This window comes from Amphiprion ocellaris, chromosome 15 (assembly GCF_022539595.1).
Source record: "Amphiprion ocellaris isolate individual 3 ecotype Okinawa chromosome 15, ASM2253959v1, whole genome shotgun sequence".
Classification (NCBI taxonomy): Eukaryota; Metazoa; Chordata; class Actinopteri; family Pomacentridae; genus Amphiprion; species Amphiprion ocellaris.
This window is the reverse complement of record NC_072780.1, coordinates 10,209,914-10,227,932: the sequence shown is the minus strand read 5'-3', so window position 1 is coordinate 10,227,932 and position 18,019 is coordinate 10,209,914. Positions and strand designations below refer to the sequence as shown.

General features: G+C 42.5%; 2 protein-coding genes across 4 annotated transcripts; both read right to left on the bottom strand.

Annotated features, from left to right (window-relative positions):
* Positions 1 to 525: 525 nt before the first annotated feature.
* sesn2 (sestrin 2) lies at positions 526 to 11,096 on the bottom strand. Of its 2 annotated transcripts, none has more exons than XM_023269052.3 (11): positions 10,266 to 11,096; positions 8,886 to 8,951; positions 7,721 to 7,909; positions 5,241 to 5,423; positions 3,670 to 3,888; positions 3,342 to 3,477; positions 3,142 to 3,257; positions 2,949 to 3,032; positions 1,552 to 1,658; positions 1,313 to 1,457; positions 526 to 1,068 (listed from the first exon to the last, which is right to left on the bottom strand). In XM_023269052.3, the coding sequence occupies exons 1-11, from the start codon at positions 10,590 to 10,592 to the stop codon at positions 982 to 984; spliced, it is 1,659 nt and encodes a 552-aa protein (XP_023124820.2). In that variant the 5' UTR covers positions 10,593 to 11,096; the 3' UTR covers positions 526 to 981. The 2 variants fall into 2 exon arrangements, with proteins under 2 accessions (XP_023124820.2, XP_023124821.2); XM_023269053.3 differs by lacking the exon at positions 10,266 to 11,096 and adding an exon at positions 9,735 to 9,892.
* A 1,187-nt stretch (positions 11,097 to 12,283) lies between these two features.
* On the bottom strand, positions 12,284 to 17,321 carry matn1 (matrilin 1). 2 transcript variants are annotated; one of them, XM_023269055.3, is made up of 10 exons: positions 17,089 to 17,320; positions 15,466 to 15,650; positions 15,202 to 15,366; positions 14,881 to 15,103; positions 13,845 to 13,967; positions 13,556 to 13,728; positions 13,234 to 13,465; positions 12,980 to 13,132; positions 12,790 to 12,870; positions 12,284 to 12,679 (listed from the first exon to the last, which is right to left on the bottom strand). In XM_023269055.3, exons 1-10 carry the CDS (start codon positions 17,174 to 17,176, stop codon positions 12,630 to 12,632), a joined length of 1,473 nt encoding a protein of 490 aa, XP_023124823.1. In that variant the 5' UTR covers positions 17,177 to 17,320; the 3' UTR covers positions 12,284 to 12,629. The 2 variants fall into 2 exon arrangements, with proteins under 2 accessions (XP_023124823.1, XP_054873611.1); XM_055017636.1 differs by lacking the exon at positions 13,845 to 13,967 and having other exon boundaries at positions 17,089 to 17,321.
* Positions 17,322 to 18,019: the final 698 nt, after the last annotated feature.

Sequence of the window (18,019 nt, the reverse complement as noted above, 5' to 3'; positions counted from 1 at the left end):
TCCGTGTCTGAAAAAAATTCAGGAAAAAAAAATCCCCAAATTTCTGAAAATTTGCAAAACCTCCAGGAAGAAAATTCCAATAATTCGTTAAAAGTTTCCCTTAAAAGTTTTATGTTTAAAAAAAAAAAAAAAAAAATTGTAAATACTTTCAAAAAATGAGTAAAAATCTTCCAAAAAAATTCTAAAAATATCTCAAGTGAGTACATACATATCAGTAAAACTTCTAATATTTTCTTGAAGAACATTCACATAAAAATCAATCAAAATCCAGCAAAATTTGCTGGATTTTGGTTGATTTTTTGTGAATGCTCAAACGTTTTTAACATTTTTTTCCACCAAAAAAATTTTCAAAGATTTCCCAAAAATGTTGAAAATGTGGACATTGGAAGTTTCGCTATGAAATTTTTTTTCCCCCCACATTTTCAAACTTTAAACCAGGTCAATTTTGACCCACGGGACAACGCGAGGGTTAAATACAAACTAACATGTAGATACAATCCAGACAACTTCACACTATTTGCTTGGTTCAATTTCAATAACGTAATTTTTATTGTTTAAAAAAATACAAGACATTTTGTCATTTTACCTCAGTGCCCTGCAGACAGAGTGGACTGCGGCATGAGTAGCAATGATGTGCTTGATTTGTGAAATGCACAACAGAAAATACAGCAAAGGAAACACTTGAATCATGATGATGAGTTGTGTCAGACCTAATATCATTGGCATGTCGATATGTCTGCGCGACAGAAACGTGTGCAAGATATTCAGAACAACACTCGAGGCTCAAATGGGGAACATGAAGCCTGATACACTTCAGTGCAAAAGAGGTAACAAATGTTAAACATAACCACAAAGCAGCATGAAATAAAAATGAACACTGACATATATGATATGCAAACATTCGCAGTAGTGTGTGCAAGACTGTCTAGACTGTGGTACGTCACAGCTGGCTCAGCATTAGCAAAAACGTGATTGGGCGCGTCATCTCATGTAGTGTGTAATGGCTCGCAAGGTATAAAGAAGGGCTGCCTGTAGCCGGGCTTCCATCACTATTAGATTTGCATGAACCTGCACAAGAAAAAAAAAGAATCATGTCATTACCTTCAGATAACTAGGTGACACACTTTCAAGTCCTGTCTGTGACGCTTCCCTCTCTGATGACATTTAAAAAGGTAGGAAAAGAAGGACACACTGAAATGCCAAATGATTCTCTTCTTGTTGAGAAGGTACCAAAGAGATCCGACGTGTTAAAATGTCAAATGATTTGTGACTGAAGAGGCCGGGTCAAGTGCACGTTTTAACTCGTTCGTACCTTTTCTGAGTGTCTGAAGTGTCTCCAGAAGGCGTGATATACGCGCGCCGTGGTCTGCTCGGGGTGACAGGCCATGGTTTTGACATACACCTTCAGAGAGCGCTCCAACAACACATTCACGCTGCCGTAGTCATAATCATCATAGCTGCGTACGCGGAGTGACAAAAAAGGTCAGTGACAGAGCAGAGGAAGTGTATATATAGCCGTACACACGTTGAGATGACAAGTGTTATACTGACCGTATCCCGTAGAGGCAGTGGATGTAGTTCCACAGAGCTTTTCTCAGCGTGTGAGTATCCACACCTTCATGCATGGCCATCCTGTGGTAGGTCAAGTTGCTCACAACCTGTAGTCACATTTTAAACTGCTTGATTCACCTGTTTTGTATTTGCAAATCAACTTAGGCTCTGCAGTTAAACAACAATGCCAAGAAATGATTACAGGACACCTACTTTAAATCTTTTTTTTCACCTTACTCGAATCAATTTTATTTCTATTTCAACTATTCACATTTATGCTTGTGACTAGGGGTCACAGGGAGCTCTATATGGGTTCAGATTCTTGTTTTATATGGCCATTCAGGTCCGGATCAGGTCCCGTACTAATACCGTTGGTCTGTTTAACATTACATAAAGCACCCAAGAACACTCGGCTTTGATCAAATAGAACTGATGATAATGAACGGGCTAAGTGTGTAGAGAGCAAAGGTCAGACTCTGATCTCTTGTAGAACATAGAAAAGATCTCGAAAAGCGCAAATGATGGAAAATCAGCAATGCAGTGAACAAGCAATCATTATTATAGTTCAAAAGGGTAAACCGTCAAAGTTATCATTATTATGCTTGATGAAACGAAACTACAAAGCTGATTCTGAACAAGTCGCGCTCATCATCTGTCACCGTGACAGCAAGTGGACTTTTAAGCTGAAATAACAAGTGGATTAGTCACGCTGGTTCAATCAGCAAGAGAGGAATAACAGAAAACCTGGAAGTGTTTTACTAACTTTCTTGGCAAGGAGGATGGATTATATACGGTTAGGCACAAGGGAGAGGGCTGGACAAGGTAATGTTTTGTTTTGACAACTTGTAAATTAACGTTCAGTTGTTAATAGCAATCAGTTGTGAAATTGGTGTCTGTGCCTTTTGGCTCAGTTCAGGTCCGGTATTTCTCAGCTCTGCTTGTGTCTGTATCAAGTAATAAACAAGTCTGGTTCAGTTCCAGGCAGCACATTTACGGGTGGTTCTGAATTTGGCCACAAATTTTCAGACCAATGAAAGACTTCTGTTTGTGGACCCTCAGTGCAAATCAATGTTACCTTCATAGCATTTTTAACAGAAAAAGTGATTTTCCCTTCTGAGATTGTTTCATTCCAAAGATTTTTGAAGTCCAGTATTTCAAACAAAAACAAAGATTAGATCAAAGCATGCAATGGGAAACACTACTCTACAAAACCTATGTAGTCGCCACACTTGTTTTCAAAAAAAAAATCTGGCCCACGTGATCTCCATTAAATCTTAGTTTCAGCAAGATCGCACCGTGTTTTACTCACACTGCCTGAAGCAGAAATACCAGTTGCGTTATCCACATATCAGGGTTGCACAGTTATAAAACAGCTCAGTGGTGAAACGTGACAGTACCTGGAATTTCTCATCCAGGAGCTGGCCCATGTCTGGCAGTAGTCTGTTCACTAGAGAGAAGCCGTGATCCTCCCACGAATAATCCTGCACATAAGATATGAACTTTCAGACACCAATCGACAGCACTGAACACTATGAAAAGTACGAAGAAATAAAGTTTAACATGTCATACAAAAAAAATGCTCCAAACTACCTGTGCTCTCATGGTGGGTGGTGCCTGCTCTCCTCTGGGGGCAAAGTCCTCGTATCTGAACTCTGGTTCCTCCACCAGACACAGCACCAGGTCAGGTGGAGCTCCCCGCACCACCGCTAAACAAAACACAACAAACACAAATTCGGGTCAACCAATGCAGTCCAACAGAGTGATGCAGGGGTACACAGACCTATACGTACCTGTTGGTATGCTCTCGCTCCTCTCCCGTTCAAACCGAGTAACCATCTCCTCCTGTGTGCACTCCTCCTCCTGCTGCTGCTGCAGCTCCACCATCCTCTTCATCAAAACCTCCACCTCCATCGCTCCGTCCACCAGCTGGATGAGATGATCAGAGAGCTTAAAGTACTTGTTGTTTAAATCAACGAGGTGAAGTGAGTCATCTCTTATGTCGTTACTAAACCAGTTTATCCGGTGAAACAATGCTTGAATTAATTCAATTTCCACGCTCCTGTCTTGTTGACACTGAAGACCTATTAGACTTGTGATCGAAATGAAAGCTTGGCTCACCTCTTGCCTGCCATCCTCATGAGCGGGACTATGAGGGCTACGAGGAAGGTGACTGGGTGATGGTGGCTGGAAGGTGTAACCACCGATGTGGTCGGGTTCGGGGTTTAAACCGCAGCCCCATACGAAGGAGGAGAGCGAGTGAGCGTGGGCCATCAGGACGACCGCATGAATGAGTTCAGCCAGCGACCAGCGAGGGTCTGCTCCAGGACACACCAGCTCCTGTAGGGCAGAGAGGCCGATGCTGGGTAAGAATAGTTTCAGAAAAGGTTTGCTGGATGGTAACATTGGTCATTTGGTTGGGTTTGGACCACGATGAGATGTCTCAACACTTTTCAGAGGGACTGTTGTTATTCTCCCTCAGGATGACCTGTAATGATTTTGGTGCTCCCCTCTGACTTTTTACCTAAAGCTGTCAAAATGTGTCCAATACTTTGTTTTTCTGACAAAATACAAACAAGAAAGCAGTGAACCACCACTCCTGTCAGCTAACCTGTCCTGCTGCTCTTTTGCAGTCATACAGGGGTTTTTGCTTTGCCTGTCTGATCAGCAGATGTGCTGTTTTACCTGAGCGATTTCCTTGTCTTCCAGAATTCGTTTTGACTTCCCCACTTCTCCTTAACTGCCAGCTCTTAAGGGCATTTCAGACAGCGGAAATTGCAATCTGCAAGCACTTTGATACCTTGTTATAGCCACCTCCTGGTTAATAAGCATCAATTAGCTTCATTTTAGATACTCAGATACTTGGAGGAGGTCACGGTTGTTGAGTGTTATCACAAGAGTTGTCCTCAGCTGACAATTCCTAATGACCATTCCTGCCCTGCATTACAAACCCAAGGAGTTAATTACAGCCTAATGAGTTAAAGACTTTACAAGTAGATGGCTTCTTGCCACAATCACCGTTATCTGTTGTTTTCCAAGTTCAAGAAAAAAGCTTACAGTTTGTATTTACTTCTTTTCACTTCAAAAATCTGTAAAATATGCAAATTGCCAAAGTGTGTCCAAACTATTGCATACACCTGCATCTACCTTATTGTGGGAGTAAACAATCACCTTGCTACAGAGTTGCCAAGTTCTTTTGTTAACTTAGCTTCCAAGTGAAATTATAGGACTGATAAATGTTTATTTGCATAGCAACAGCCAGTGTCTGAAATCACTTCTTTGGCACTATATTTACTATTTGCCATTTAATCTGAATGCTGGTATTGTGAGTGACATGTATGTTCTATGTAGTTTCCTGAAAATGTCCCAAAATGGCATAAAAAAGCAAGTGTCCACAGAATGCACTCTACTTCCCACCCACAGTCCTTTGAATCACATTTAACAGGGCAAAACTGCACTTGTGAGTGATGTTAAGTGTCTGGAATACTAATTTGTTGCTCATTACAAGCAAAATTACTAATTGTCTACCGCACAGGGAATAGTGGGTGAGTCAGTGAGAGAGTGATGTTGGATGCAAGTCAGAAATGTAATGTATTAAATTATATTACGATTATATGACAGAGTGTGAGCAAAACAGAGGAGCTGGAGTGAGACACAGGGGAGTGGGTAGGCGAGTGGGCGATGCGTCTGACCTGGATGTGCTGCTGGGTAATGAGCCAGGGTCTGTGTGCCAGCAGCTTGTTGAGTGTTTGCAGGCTGTGCAGTTTGGTGGGAGCGTGCTCGAGGCCGCTGAGCCAGCTCTCCTCCCCTCCGGCCTCCAGGAAGCCCGTGCTGTGCTGCTGCACCAGGTACGAACAATGGTGTCGAGCTGCAGCCTGTCAAATGCCAGGAAAAGCCCCAGTTAGGACGAGGAAACAAACACGATACCCCTTCCATTAAAAACAAAGCTTGATTAATGGTCAGGCAAAACTGTGTAATGCACAAGAACTGTCCAGTTATGTAAATATCCAGCGCTCAGAGGTTAAAGCACTTGTACACTTGGATCAGTAAGAGTCTTAAACACGGCATTTCTGAAGGGACAGGGGAGCTAATGTGATGCATATATGAGTGATGAGTCATTAAATGTTTATGTAGAAAGCTGCTAACAGCCTTTGGCAGACCTGATAGTGACTCGCTATGATACAGTAGTTGGATGTCCCTCAGGGAAGAAATGACACATTAGATTTCCTGACTTCTCTACAACTGTCATCTGTCAGTGTCCTTTTTTAACTCTGTACTTTTACTCTTAGACTTACTTACAGTCACTGACTGGGATGTCTGCCGATTTTTTCAACAGTAGTAGTCTCTCAAATTCTTTTCAGAAAGTCATTACATCTGGCAGCAGTTAAACTTGACAAAAATATCATTTGGACGATTATATATAACTTTTAAAGGTATTTGGAGCACAACTGATATTCAGTATATATCCAGGTATCAGATCTGTAACTTTATTTAATGGATGCTGATGATCATAATTATACAAATGAAGTAACTTAGCTCTAACAACTTTTCACCTTTGCACAGCTGTAGGAAATTAAAGGCAAAGCCAGTAAAACTAATCCTAAACAGTTTTTATCCAATTGTGTAAGTATCCCATCATAGTCCACTAGCAGTCTATACTGTGTGTGCACTGAAAAAAAACACATCCTAACTCTGTGAACAGAAAACAAACAGTGACTTGGACCAATCTGCACAAAACTATTCCAACATATCCTCTGTGCTTTAAATCTCAACAATCTCTTTTCAGACTCCACTGTAACATAAACAAGAATTTTTATTATGGTTATTGATGACTGATGATAGTCTTTGTTGTCAGTGCTGCTATAAAAACAACACACCTACATCAGACTTAACTCCACTACCATTACTACCTGCAGCTGTGCTCAAGTGGATATTGTACAATGAAAGGCTGCGTTAGAAAAAAAAACAAAACACAAGACGGCCACTTCAGCCAAATGCAACACTGTGATACTGTTGTTGTGCCTTTATACCAATAAAAACAGGAAACACACCCATAAAGAAACTATTATTAAATACAGTATATGTACAAAAAGGAACAAAACCTAAAAACACTTTAACACCCTTGACTCAAAACACAACAGCTGCAGAGTTATTCTGAACGTTTAGGCTGTTAGTTATGTAATACCAAGTCCAAGCGAGACAATAATAGAGTCAATGTACCTGCGGCCCTTTACAACCAGCTGTAAGCTTTAGAGCATTTATAGCTGTTGTTAATGCTGCCTCATTTAACACAGAAAGAATAATCGCAGATAACACAACACACCACAAATGGTCCCTACCTGTTAAGCGCCCTTACATACAGGCTGCGTTATGAATTAAGAAAGAAAATAAGAACTTTTCTAGACATTATAATTAAACCCGAAGCATCACAGCTTGGAGCAGCACACTCTTGCAAGCCACAATGGAAAAAAAATCTAAACAACCACCACCTTGTCTGCTTATAGTACCCGATCTTGCACAAATATTAATTTGATTAGTTTCTATTCATCTGCTCCATCAATGGTTAATTACAACTTCAATGATTTCATGAGTAGATTAAAAAAAAAGAAATAGAAGAGACATGCCATTACTTTCCAGTGCAATACACTAACCGGTGCAACAATCCTCACTATCTGCCTCACATGAGGTACTGCATATTGTGTTGTTTATTAACACAGCTTGGTCAATCAATAAAAAAAATAAGGGACGGCTTATCTTGCTGTAGTTAGTGATTAAATGGCTACAGTCATCTTCATGTGTTTAATAGGAGTTCTACAATTGTTTATGTTGTTTCATTACTGTGTTTTACACTGTGCTACAGTTTAGTTTTGTTGTTTAAGTCACAATTACAGTGACAATAAAGAAATCCAAGTAAGTCGTTATGCAATGGAAATAACTCAGGCTGATGTCCGTCACAGCAGACACAAGGTTTAATCATTTGGAAACTGCTGTCTCCATTTTACATTCAGCTGATTGCAAAAAAACTGCATTTTAAGCATCTGTATGTGAAGCATGCTATGATTGTCTGATTAAAATGTAGATAAAGCTGTACATTGAGGAGTGTACAGAAGGCTCTTAGTGCACTTTGTGGGGTGGAACTGTTTGACAATCAGTTATTTAGATTTTTTCTTACCATGAGGGCGATATAGTGTCTCCAGTGACGTGGCAAGGGGCCGTCCAGCTCCAACAAAGCATGCTGGGTCCTCAGGAAGCAACTGAGATAGGCTGGGTGCAGCGCCATCACCATGGTGACATGGTCCACACGACCCAGTGAAAGAAAAGATTCAATGAGGACGTCCTGGTTCGGCCCTTCTTTCAACATCTAAACAAGGAGAGCAGGACAGAAACATGTTAAAAACTGACCACTGATTTGCTGTCAATTAAACCTAAAGTTTCTTATTTACTTATGGACACTTGTGGGACTGAAGTCATGTAAAAATCTAAATCTTTTTCTTAAAGTTGTAAAAGTGTAGCCTCATGAGGCAGAATAAGTCCACAGCTGATATAACACTTTCTCCAATGGAAAACTTGAAATGAGTCACATTTGATATGAGCATCAGTCATCAATTTTGGCAACCCAGCTCTAGTGTTGCATGTCTTGAAAGCTGAAGCAACCGGCGCTGTGGTATTGCAGCAGAATATTTAGCCGCACTACTTCTACTTTAGCTCCTTAGATCTTAGATATGTTCGTTTATGAGATTCCATTAAATAAAAACTCCTAGAGTAAAAAAGGGACGATGCCAACGTATCGGCGAAGACACAGGACTGAGCCACTGTGGAATAAAATGAAACATTTAGAGGATGTATATTTTTACTGTAACAGGCAAATATTAACATCTCTCACAAGTACATTTAATTAAATTATATTTCTAAGAAAGAATATTAAAAAGGTAACAGCTGGCAGTTTCACGTAATCAGTGATTTGTCGGTTTATCGTGACAGCAGTCTGCAGCTATCCATGTAAAATCTTGGGATTAGACATGGAAGCCAGCTGTGAACCACCCTGACAGCAACTTGTGAGACTACACTTTGAATGTGTGGAGACTTTGTCTAAACATTTATTGGCAAAAGGGAGGCTGATGATCAACATGCCTCAGCTTGACAACAAAAATAAAATACAGTAATCAACTTGGTTTGACACCATCACAACATTTCACTAACAAGTGAAGACATGCGTTATTTAGGATTTGAATTTCTCTTTTTCATTTGGAGATCAATTATGCTAAGGAATCACTTCCATGATGCAATATTCATAAAATCAGCAAAACAAAGTATTTTTTAATATGTCAAATACACACCTCTTTTGCAGGGATAAAGGCACTTGGACCTGAGGCCAGGGCCCGCGGTACTTCAACTCCGTGTTCCTGGTGACAATAAAGACCGACGGTTAAAAGATAGCATGCTGTATGATAGATAGATAGATAGATAGATAGATAGATAGATAGATAGATAGATAGATAGATAGATAGATAGATAGATAGATAGATAGATAGATAGATAGATAGATAGATAGATAGATAGATAGATAGATAGATAGAGATACTTCATTAATCCCGAGGGAAATTCCAAGTTATTTATTAATAAATCTAAGCCGAAAACTTAATTCATTGTGAGAAATTATCACAATTTTGTCCAACCGTAAAGCTCTGGATAATGTCATCAGATTGCTTTTTCTATCTCACCAACAGCCCAAAACAACAACATTCATTGTTATGTAAGATAAAGAAAATCAGCGAACTTCCATGACTGTGAAGCAGGAACTAGGATCAGTTTGGCATTTTATCCTGAAACATGACAAGCAAATCCTTCGATTATTTTTCAGCCTCTCAACTGACCCTTGTAGCTTCCCACTAAAATGACTAGAATCTGGATTAATAAACTATTTCACAAATGTTTTCAGCAAACAATCTCAAGTGACAGGCCACGATTAAACTCACAAACCTCATCGACTACAGGTGACACTTACATAATATCTGCTAGGGAATATTTTAAGATAAATGGAAAGCGTGCAGACAGCTGAAACACCCTTGAACCCGAATGAACCGACTTTGACTGTAGCAGCTGTGCTGTAATTGGAGAGACCCGTTTCATAATTTGCAGCGGACAAAACGCCGAACAGCTTCAATCAAACCGTGCGTTAAACTCACCGACATCACCGGGAGAAAGGCAGCTGAACGGTACAGACAACCGCTTGTTATGTCCGATAAAAGGTAAATAAAGCGAAAGTGCGTCAAACCCGTGTGACTTTCGTGTTTCTGGTCACTACAGTGGGCTGACAGAGGACTCGGGGGTGTGTCCGGTGTTTTTCAGGGCACCGGGAGGGGGCGTGTCCGGCCTGCGTGTTTGTGCACACCGAGGCAGAGTCTTGCATCACCTTCAGTTCAACGTCTGATGAAATATCCAGGACGGTGGTGGCAACGAAAACCATCATAGAGTGATAACTGGGCATGATCAGCTGAGACCTGATCATGACTACTAATCAATAATTCAAATACAAATTCAACTTTTTGTATTTCATGATGAAAAGTGAAAGTAGTTACAGTGAAAATAAAGGAAACTACGTATTGTGCACGGAGTTCTTGTAGGAAAATGTGCCCCACTGCTGTTACATTAGGTTTTTTAGCTCAGAGTCTGCAAACATTATGGATCAGAGACTGTCGGTAACATCCCAACATTACCTGTGCGGTCCGCAGCAGCTCGGTCGCTCTCTCCCGGACCTCCTGCAGAGGACAGGACGTGGACAGCCGAAGCAGATGCAGGAGAGTCTGTTTACTCAGCCGAGCCAAACCCAAACCCACCAGAACCTCCTGGCTGAGCTCCTCCAGAGCCGCCGTCCGCTCCTCCTCGTCCCTGCTGCACAGCCGCGCTAAGCTCTTCGCCGTCGGGCCACCGTCAGACTCCGACTCGGACTGGTAGCGACCTGACCGACCAGAACCGGACCCTCCTCCCGGTGTGTTTTCTCCGTTAGCCTGGCATTTAATGTCTGGCACGGGTTTACTGGCCATGTCTCGGTGTCGGAGCACCTGGGTTGAGTTACCTGTCGCTAATGAGCTGCTGTTAGCTGAAGTATTAACTGAAGGCTAACCGATAGCTTGAAGCAAACATTGGCTTTCTTCAAACACTTGAGGTGTCCGTCGCCTCAGTCTTAGTTCACTGCGCAATCATCCGCTTCACAAATCATTAACACCGACGGACCTCTTTCAAAGTAACTTCTCCTCCTCATAGCCGGGTCCCGGAGCTGAAGGCAGCCTGAAAGCCGGTTAGCTCGCCAAGCTAGCCTAGCCGCTGTTAGCAGATGCTGCAAACTGTTTGAACAGCGTATTTACCGACGGTTCACCGATACAAACACCCTGAGCAGGTGGGTTGTGTTCACAGTGGACTCCCTGGACACAGCAAAGTCTAACTTAAGTTAAAAATCAGAATGAATGAGGCACCAAGAGGAATTTAGAGGATTCAGTCGCAGCTTCGCTCAGCTCCGGTTCAGATGTTGAGTCCTCCTCTGCAGCGTCATCGTGACGTGTCCAAACTTCCCACTAATAAGCTCTGCAACAGGCCGCAGCATGTTTGTTTGTAAACACCTCAGCTGTAAATAACTCAAGCTAAAACCCCTATAGTCTATGTTCCACAAATTCATTGGCTGCTGGTTTCTGGCTTGAGCTTGTTGTTGTTTTTGTAATCTGATAAGGGCCTTTGCATCTAAACCCTTAATTCTACTCTAGCAGAAGTTGTTCTACAATAATACTGCATAAAATACAACTATTAAAAACAGGCTAAAAGCTGTATACCTGAATTTTTTGATCTAAGTTTTTTTTAACAGAACTATATATACCATCAATTTTTTAAAATATTTTTTCATTAAACCGGTATGCAGCCATTGCATAATGTATCAACTTGCAAACCAGAGTGCAAAATATCTTGAACTTTTCATTTAAAAAGTCTTTGACCAGAGCAAATGTCAGCATGCATGATGATGAAATGTAGTGCAATTATTTTTTACCTGAAAAATTACATACAGCAAATCATCAAAATGACAAATTAATTTATTTTCTGTCAATTAAATGATTTGTCTATTCCAGCACTACACTGACTTCACGATTGGACTCCAACACCATTTTTATTTTATTTTTTATTTTAGGGAAACCCAGCACTAGATTATAAATCCACGTTTGATTTTTATTTATGGAAAGATCTTTAGCAATTTGTCTTCGTGACAAACCCATTTCACTAATCTGAGGTAGTCATATAAATCCATGTAGGCCTTTTGCTCCTCGTAGCCCATGTTTAAGCATATTAAGCTTTTCTTTGTTTAATGATCCTTTAAGTTAAATTAATTCATCTACTTCTTGGTGTCTGTCTATAATCTAAATCTGGCATACAATACTTTCACAATTGTATGTTTACTTCCTGAATCACCTTTATTTAGGAAAATAAAAAACATTAATGGTGTATCTTCATTATAAGACATATCTTATATTAATTTACCTGTATATATCTATATATAAATCATATATAATATTAGATATGTTTTTGTAGAAGTAAGAGAATAAAGTTGAATACAAGAGGAAAAAGAGGAAAAGACGACAGTGACATATAAACAGACAAACAGGTGATGTGCTGCTCCGTTTGACATGACAAAACACAGACCGTCTGGGGTAACATAAACATTGTGGCAGCAACAAAGAAAAACCCTTCAGTGTACCGTCACCGTTTCCCTATGAGGGAAGACCTTTATTAACAAACACACAGGCTGGCTTTGGAGGATGACCTTTGGAGCGCACACACACAAACAAAGGCATGGTCCCCATGGCAACCGGTGCTTCGTTTTCCAGGAGACCCAGGGTTAGAAGAGGTGAGACCAAGAGAGGAGGAGACAAGAGGTGAGGTGGAGGTTTGGGAGAGCTCAGGATACAAGCAGAGGTCCGGGTTCACACACACACGGGTCCCTCTTCAGTATTTTACAGGAAGTAAAACATTTTTTTGTGTGTGTTTTTGTGTGTAGGTGGGTGGGTATGCAGATGTAGAGGACAGTGTGATGTGAGTCCTCAGACGATTTTGTTCTCCAGCAAGGCGATCCTCTTCGACATACTCTCTAGTAAGATTTTGTCAAGGACGGAAACAGTGAAGACAGATAATAAGATGACAACAGCATTAAAACCTTCTCTCTTAATATTCTCAGACTGTTTTACCCGTCATAAAGGATATATTTTTTTGTTAGCGCCTGTAGGGCATCTTCTACTTTCTTTTGGAACTTTACAAGGGAGTCGCATTCACAAGGGTCCTCCTCTGTGGGGCCAGAAAGCACAAGTTCAAGTTTTACATCAATGCGTACAGTGACAGAAGTACCAGTAAAGCAAGAAATTATTATGTTTGTCTTTAATGTAAAACTTTTGACCTTGACAGATGTTAATCTGAAGCTTCTTGGCAATCTGGGTCATAGTCTTGAAGTCGGCGGTGTAGAAGTAGTGCTCTCCAGTCGGCTCAGAGGCGATCTCTTTCAGCTCATCCTCAACTGCATTGCCCACTCCAACAGCATACATCTTAAAGCCTGCAATTAACACAAGTATTTCCTCATCTGACTGGCATAAATACGTATTTTGTATATATCTATTTTTATAACACTCGTGGATTAACAGTGTTCCCTCTTACCGTTTTCTTTGGCCTTCTTGGCAGCATCTCCGATGTAGTCCTGGCTGCGTCCATCAGTGAAGACGATGCCAACCTTTGTGACTCCGGGCCGGGCACCCTGACCAGCGCTGAAGCTGTTGTCTGACAGATAACGAAGAGCCTGGCCTGTCATGGTTCCTCTCTCCATGTAGGCCATCTTCTTCACGGCATCTTTCAGGTCTTTCTTGTTGTTGTAGCGGCCCAGGGGAAACTCCTGTGGGGAGATAAAATCAGGATATTGAAAAAACGAGGGAAGGAAGTGGCTTATTAGGGCGTTACTGTAGGTGATAAACCTGACGCATACCTGTCTGACTGAGCTGGAGTACTGCACCAGTCCAACATGAGCCTTGCTGTCAGAGACATCCAGTTTGTCGATGATCTGGTTGATCCACTTCTTGACCAACTCAAAGTTCTCAGGGCGAACACTCTTGGAGCCATCGATCAGGAACACCACATCCGTTGCGGAGTTGCTGCAAGCTAGCGATATCAAACACACAGGCGCATGCACGCACACACACACACACACCAGAGCATGTCAGTGTGGTGGCACAATGACTGCGCTTGGACAAATACCTTCAGACACACACACTCACCACTGCAGCTGCGACCATCGTCCATGAGGGTAAAGCCATCTTTGCAGGCACACTTGTATGATCCTGGACTGCTGATGCATACCTGCTCGCAGTCATGATCCCCAGTGGCACACAGGTCCGACACTGTGTGTGTTGCGTGCATGCAGAACACACACGAACACACAGTGGCATAGGTGCGCACACACACATAAAAAGAGGGGGTGGGTGGTGGGGTTAGGAGGAGAAATAAAAACTATGTCAGTTTGAAAACGGGAAAATCTAGCACTGATTTTTAATGATCCACTGTGACCTGCAGGCGACCTCAGCAATTTATAATATGTGTGGATGATGCATGAATCCAGTGGATCCTTAAAACAAACAGGTGGAAAAGATTGGAGTAGCCTTAAATAAACAAAATCTGATTTGTTTTCTGATCGGTGTCTGAATGTGATAAACACAGGCTCGTCCAATAACAATCCAACACTGCGATCATGCAGCTCTGCCCTTGGATGAGGCATTTGCAGCGAGACTGGCTGCTGCAAAGCGAGCAGCAGACAGCAGTCAAAACTGCCGCAGACTGGGAGCGCCGAAGGGCATCACTAATTAGAGGTTTAATGATTGTCACTAATGGATCGGTAATTACAGAAAGATCAGTCTCGCCTCTCGGTTATGTGAGAGTCGACTGAAGAACAGGAGCAAATCTCGTTCCAAAAGGTTGTTTCTGCCCTGATGCCCTCGTGCACTGGGGATTTTAAATGAATTGGAATGACTGAATGAATATAGTAGGAGAAGAAGAGGACAAAAGGGAAGGAACAATAAATTGGAATGAAAAGGATGACAGTCCTGACACCTTACCCTCAGTATAGGGGGGCCAGTCAGACAGCTCTCTCCGCAGGGATGAAGGCGTGAATAACAATTGTCCCACCCTGACTTTTTCATTTTCAGCTAGCCTTGACTAATCCCTCTTCCCCCCTGCTGCCTCTGTCCCTCTCACTGTAAACAGAAATGGCTCAATAGCACTAATCTTTCCCTCCCTTTCTTCTCCCGCCCCTCTTACCACAGAAAGCCTCCTGGAACTTCTTGGTGAGCTTTTCAATGACGCTGTAGCTCTCCACGTAGTCCACATGGTCATCCAGAGGATCGCTGGCCATCTGCTTCAGAGTGCTCATGTCCACGCGACCCACACCGATGGCAAAGATTTCGATGCCGGCGTCTCGTGCACGCTGAGCCACTTCCTTCACATTGTCCTGGGGACGCCCGTCTGTCACAATAATGGCAACCTGTGACAGCAGAGGTTGAGAAAATCATACACAGGGACTATCAGGTTGATGGAATGAGGTGAACGGTGTGCGTGAGAGCATCTAGAAGAGCGTCGGACCTTGCTGATGTCGGGGGACTTGACACGAGCGCCCTCGCCTTCACTGAAAGCCACATTCAAGGCGAACTGGATGGCCAGACCGGTCATCGTTCCAGTGGACAGGGGCTCGATTTTGGTCACAGCCTTCACCAGCCCGGCTTTGGTGCGATGAGTCTTCAGAGACACCTACAATTTCATAATAGCACAATCAGTCCAGGATCAGTGATATAAAGTGGATAGAAAGCATATATGGAAACTCTGCAAGTTATAAAATCACATCTATACCTCGTTCTTGACACGGCTGGCATAGTTAACGACTCCCACACGGGTGGCGTTGGGTCCAACATCCAGCCCCTCGATGACCTTTGCCAGGAAGACTTTAACTTGCTCAAACTCAGAAGGGCGAACACTCCGACTGCTATCGATAATGAAGACGAGGTCTGTGGGTCGGGTTTTGCACAAACCTGCCGCTACACATGGAGAAAAATGTGTTTATTGTGTAATCACATCTTCATCTCTCAAACATTTGTGCAGATTAATTAAATATTTATTAGATTTCTCTAAACAGTTAGATGGAGGTAAGAAAAATCTGACAGGAGGTGGGAAAAGTGGGAGGTGTGGGAGGAGCGTGGGGAGAAAGGGGGTAGTGAGAGTGAGAGGAGGGGTGGAGGTGATGGAGGCTGGTGAGAGGTATATGTGAGGAAGTGGGTGGAAACAGAAAAACAGGATGCAAGGAGGCAACAAGGGTGGAGAGAAGGAAAAGGTGGTTGCAGAGATGGAGAGAGGCTTAACCTGAAAAACAAGGGTGGAGGACAAAAAAGATCCAATGACCTGCTTTAAGTATATTGAAATAATCTCTTCCATAAATATATTGGTCATGTGTTTTAGATTGACAACTATGCAAAGTCAACCTGCCGAGAAAGCCCATGAGATGTGATTAAAATTTCACAAAAAGCTCAGAAAAAATGTAACTTTGAGATAAGCTTAATTTGTATAAATGACTATGTGGACATTCCTGATGATCAAACTTTGTGCTGAAAAGACTCAATGGTGTTTGCTTATATGTTCGAAAGAAACATAATTTTGTGATAATAATGTAGCAATGGATGGATCGGACAGTGTAAAGTGAGGTATATATGAGCTCGTTACACTAATTGCCGGCTCAGTAAAACTTTCAGTGTCTGTTTAAGATCACTGATCTCCCTTCTCACCCTTCACCTCTCTCCCTCCCTCCAAATTTCCCTCCTACGGACTTCACAGTCTCGGAAACACCCGTACACAAACACACACCAGCAGCAACTGCCACACTCCATCCTGAAACACTCATACAAACTGTGCACATACATTACCCACAGTTAGCCATTCATAACCACTAAAAATAAAACACAAAAAAACATGATTGACTACAACACTGAATGACTTATCTCTCCTAATTGGCTACTTACAATTCTGCCCACGAAAATATGAAAAACCATAAAACTGTGAAGTTATATTCTCTTGCAATAACAGAATCATCACAGTGTTCTCAACATTTATTCAAACCAATTTCATGGTTGTCCACAACAACAATACGTCCTTTTCTCTGTGGTTTTGTTAATTCTCTGAGTTTTTTCTACTTCATGGTGCAAAACCACACCACACCACTGTGGATATAAGAAAAAGACTGGACTCAAACTGAAGAGAAATTCCAGAATTAAAACTTGGGTGATTCGCTATTTAAACAAATTGACTTTTAGAGGAACATTGCTCACCTGTTCGTCATTATGAAAAGTGGCTAATCTATGGTTCATTCGTCAGTTTTGTGTAGATTAAGGGTAAAAACCAGTGTTACACAAAACGCATCACATCATCAACAGCCTCACCTGGACTTGGGCTCAGGCTTTAGGAGTTAAAGGTCATCTTTCTTACCCATGGCAGCGGCCGTGCGAAGGTCAACGGCGGCGTGAGCTCCTATGAGGCACAGTAGCAGCAGGAAAAACGGCGGGGCAGGCGTCATGGTGGCAGCAACAAGGGGGCGACGACTAAAACGCAGGGGTCCGAGCGCGGCCGCAGACGGTCCTAGAGTGGGAAGCAGAAAGGAGACAGAGCAAGGCGAAGGGAGTTCCAGGCGATGGGGACGGCCACAAAGTGAGACCGAGTGACTCTGAGCTGCAGGTTATCAATGCAAGAGCTTCACACACTCAGCCCACAGACGCCCCCCCCCCTCCACCGCTGCAGTGTGTGTGTGTGCGTGGGTGTGTGTGCGTCTGTGGGAAAGAGAGGGAAATACCTGCTCTGGGAGGACCTGAAACGGTGGGCAGGGAAAGACAAACACACCTTGATATGGCTGGGACGTGCAGGTAAGTGTGTATGTGGGAGTAGTAAATTTGTGTTGTGTGTGTGTGTGTGTGTGTGTGTGTGTGTGTGTGTGTGTGTGTGTGTGCGCTCCAGGCCCCAGAGTGTGTACAGTAAGTGTGCGTCTGGCTGGGGGTACAGGGGCGGCTGGGGTTTGGTGCAGAGTGCGCGCCAACGCAGCCCCAGGTTGGATTTGGCCAAAGCTCAAATAAACACCAACATGAATTCCTCTTTTCTCCCCGTGTTCCCTCGTATAGCAAACACACATTTATGGTGCGGAAGTGAAGGTAGAGCCACCGTACACAGTCTACAGTGTTCCTGCCGCTCTGCACTGCACGTCGGGATGTGTGTATGCATTTTTGTATAAATTCAAGTATACAAGCCATTTCCTGGCTTCACGAGTTCACTTCAGTGCGACTAAATTATTTGTAACATTTTGTATTTTTCTTTCACGTTTGGTCATTTTCTCTCATTTTACCTGCTTTTAAAACATCATTTTTAATCA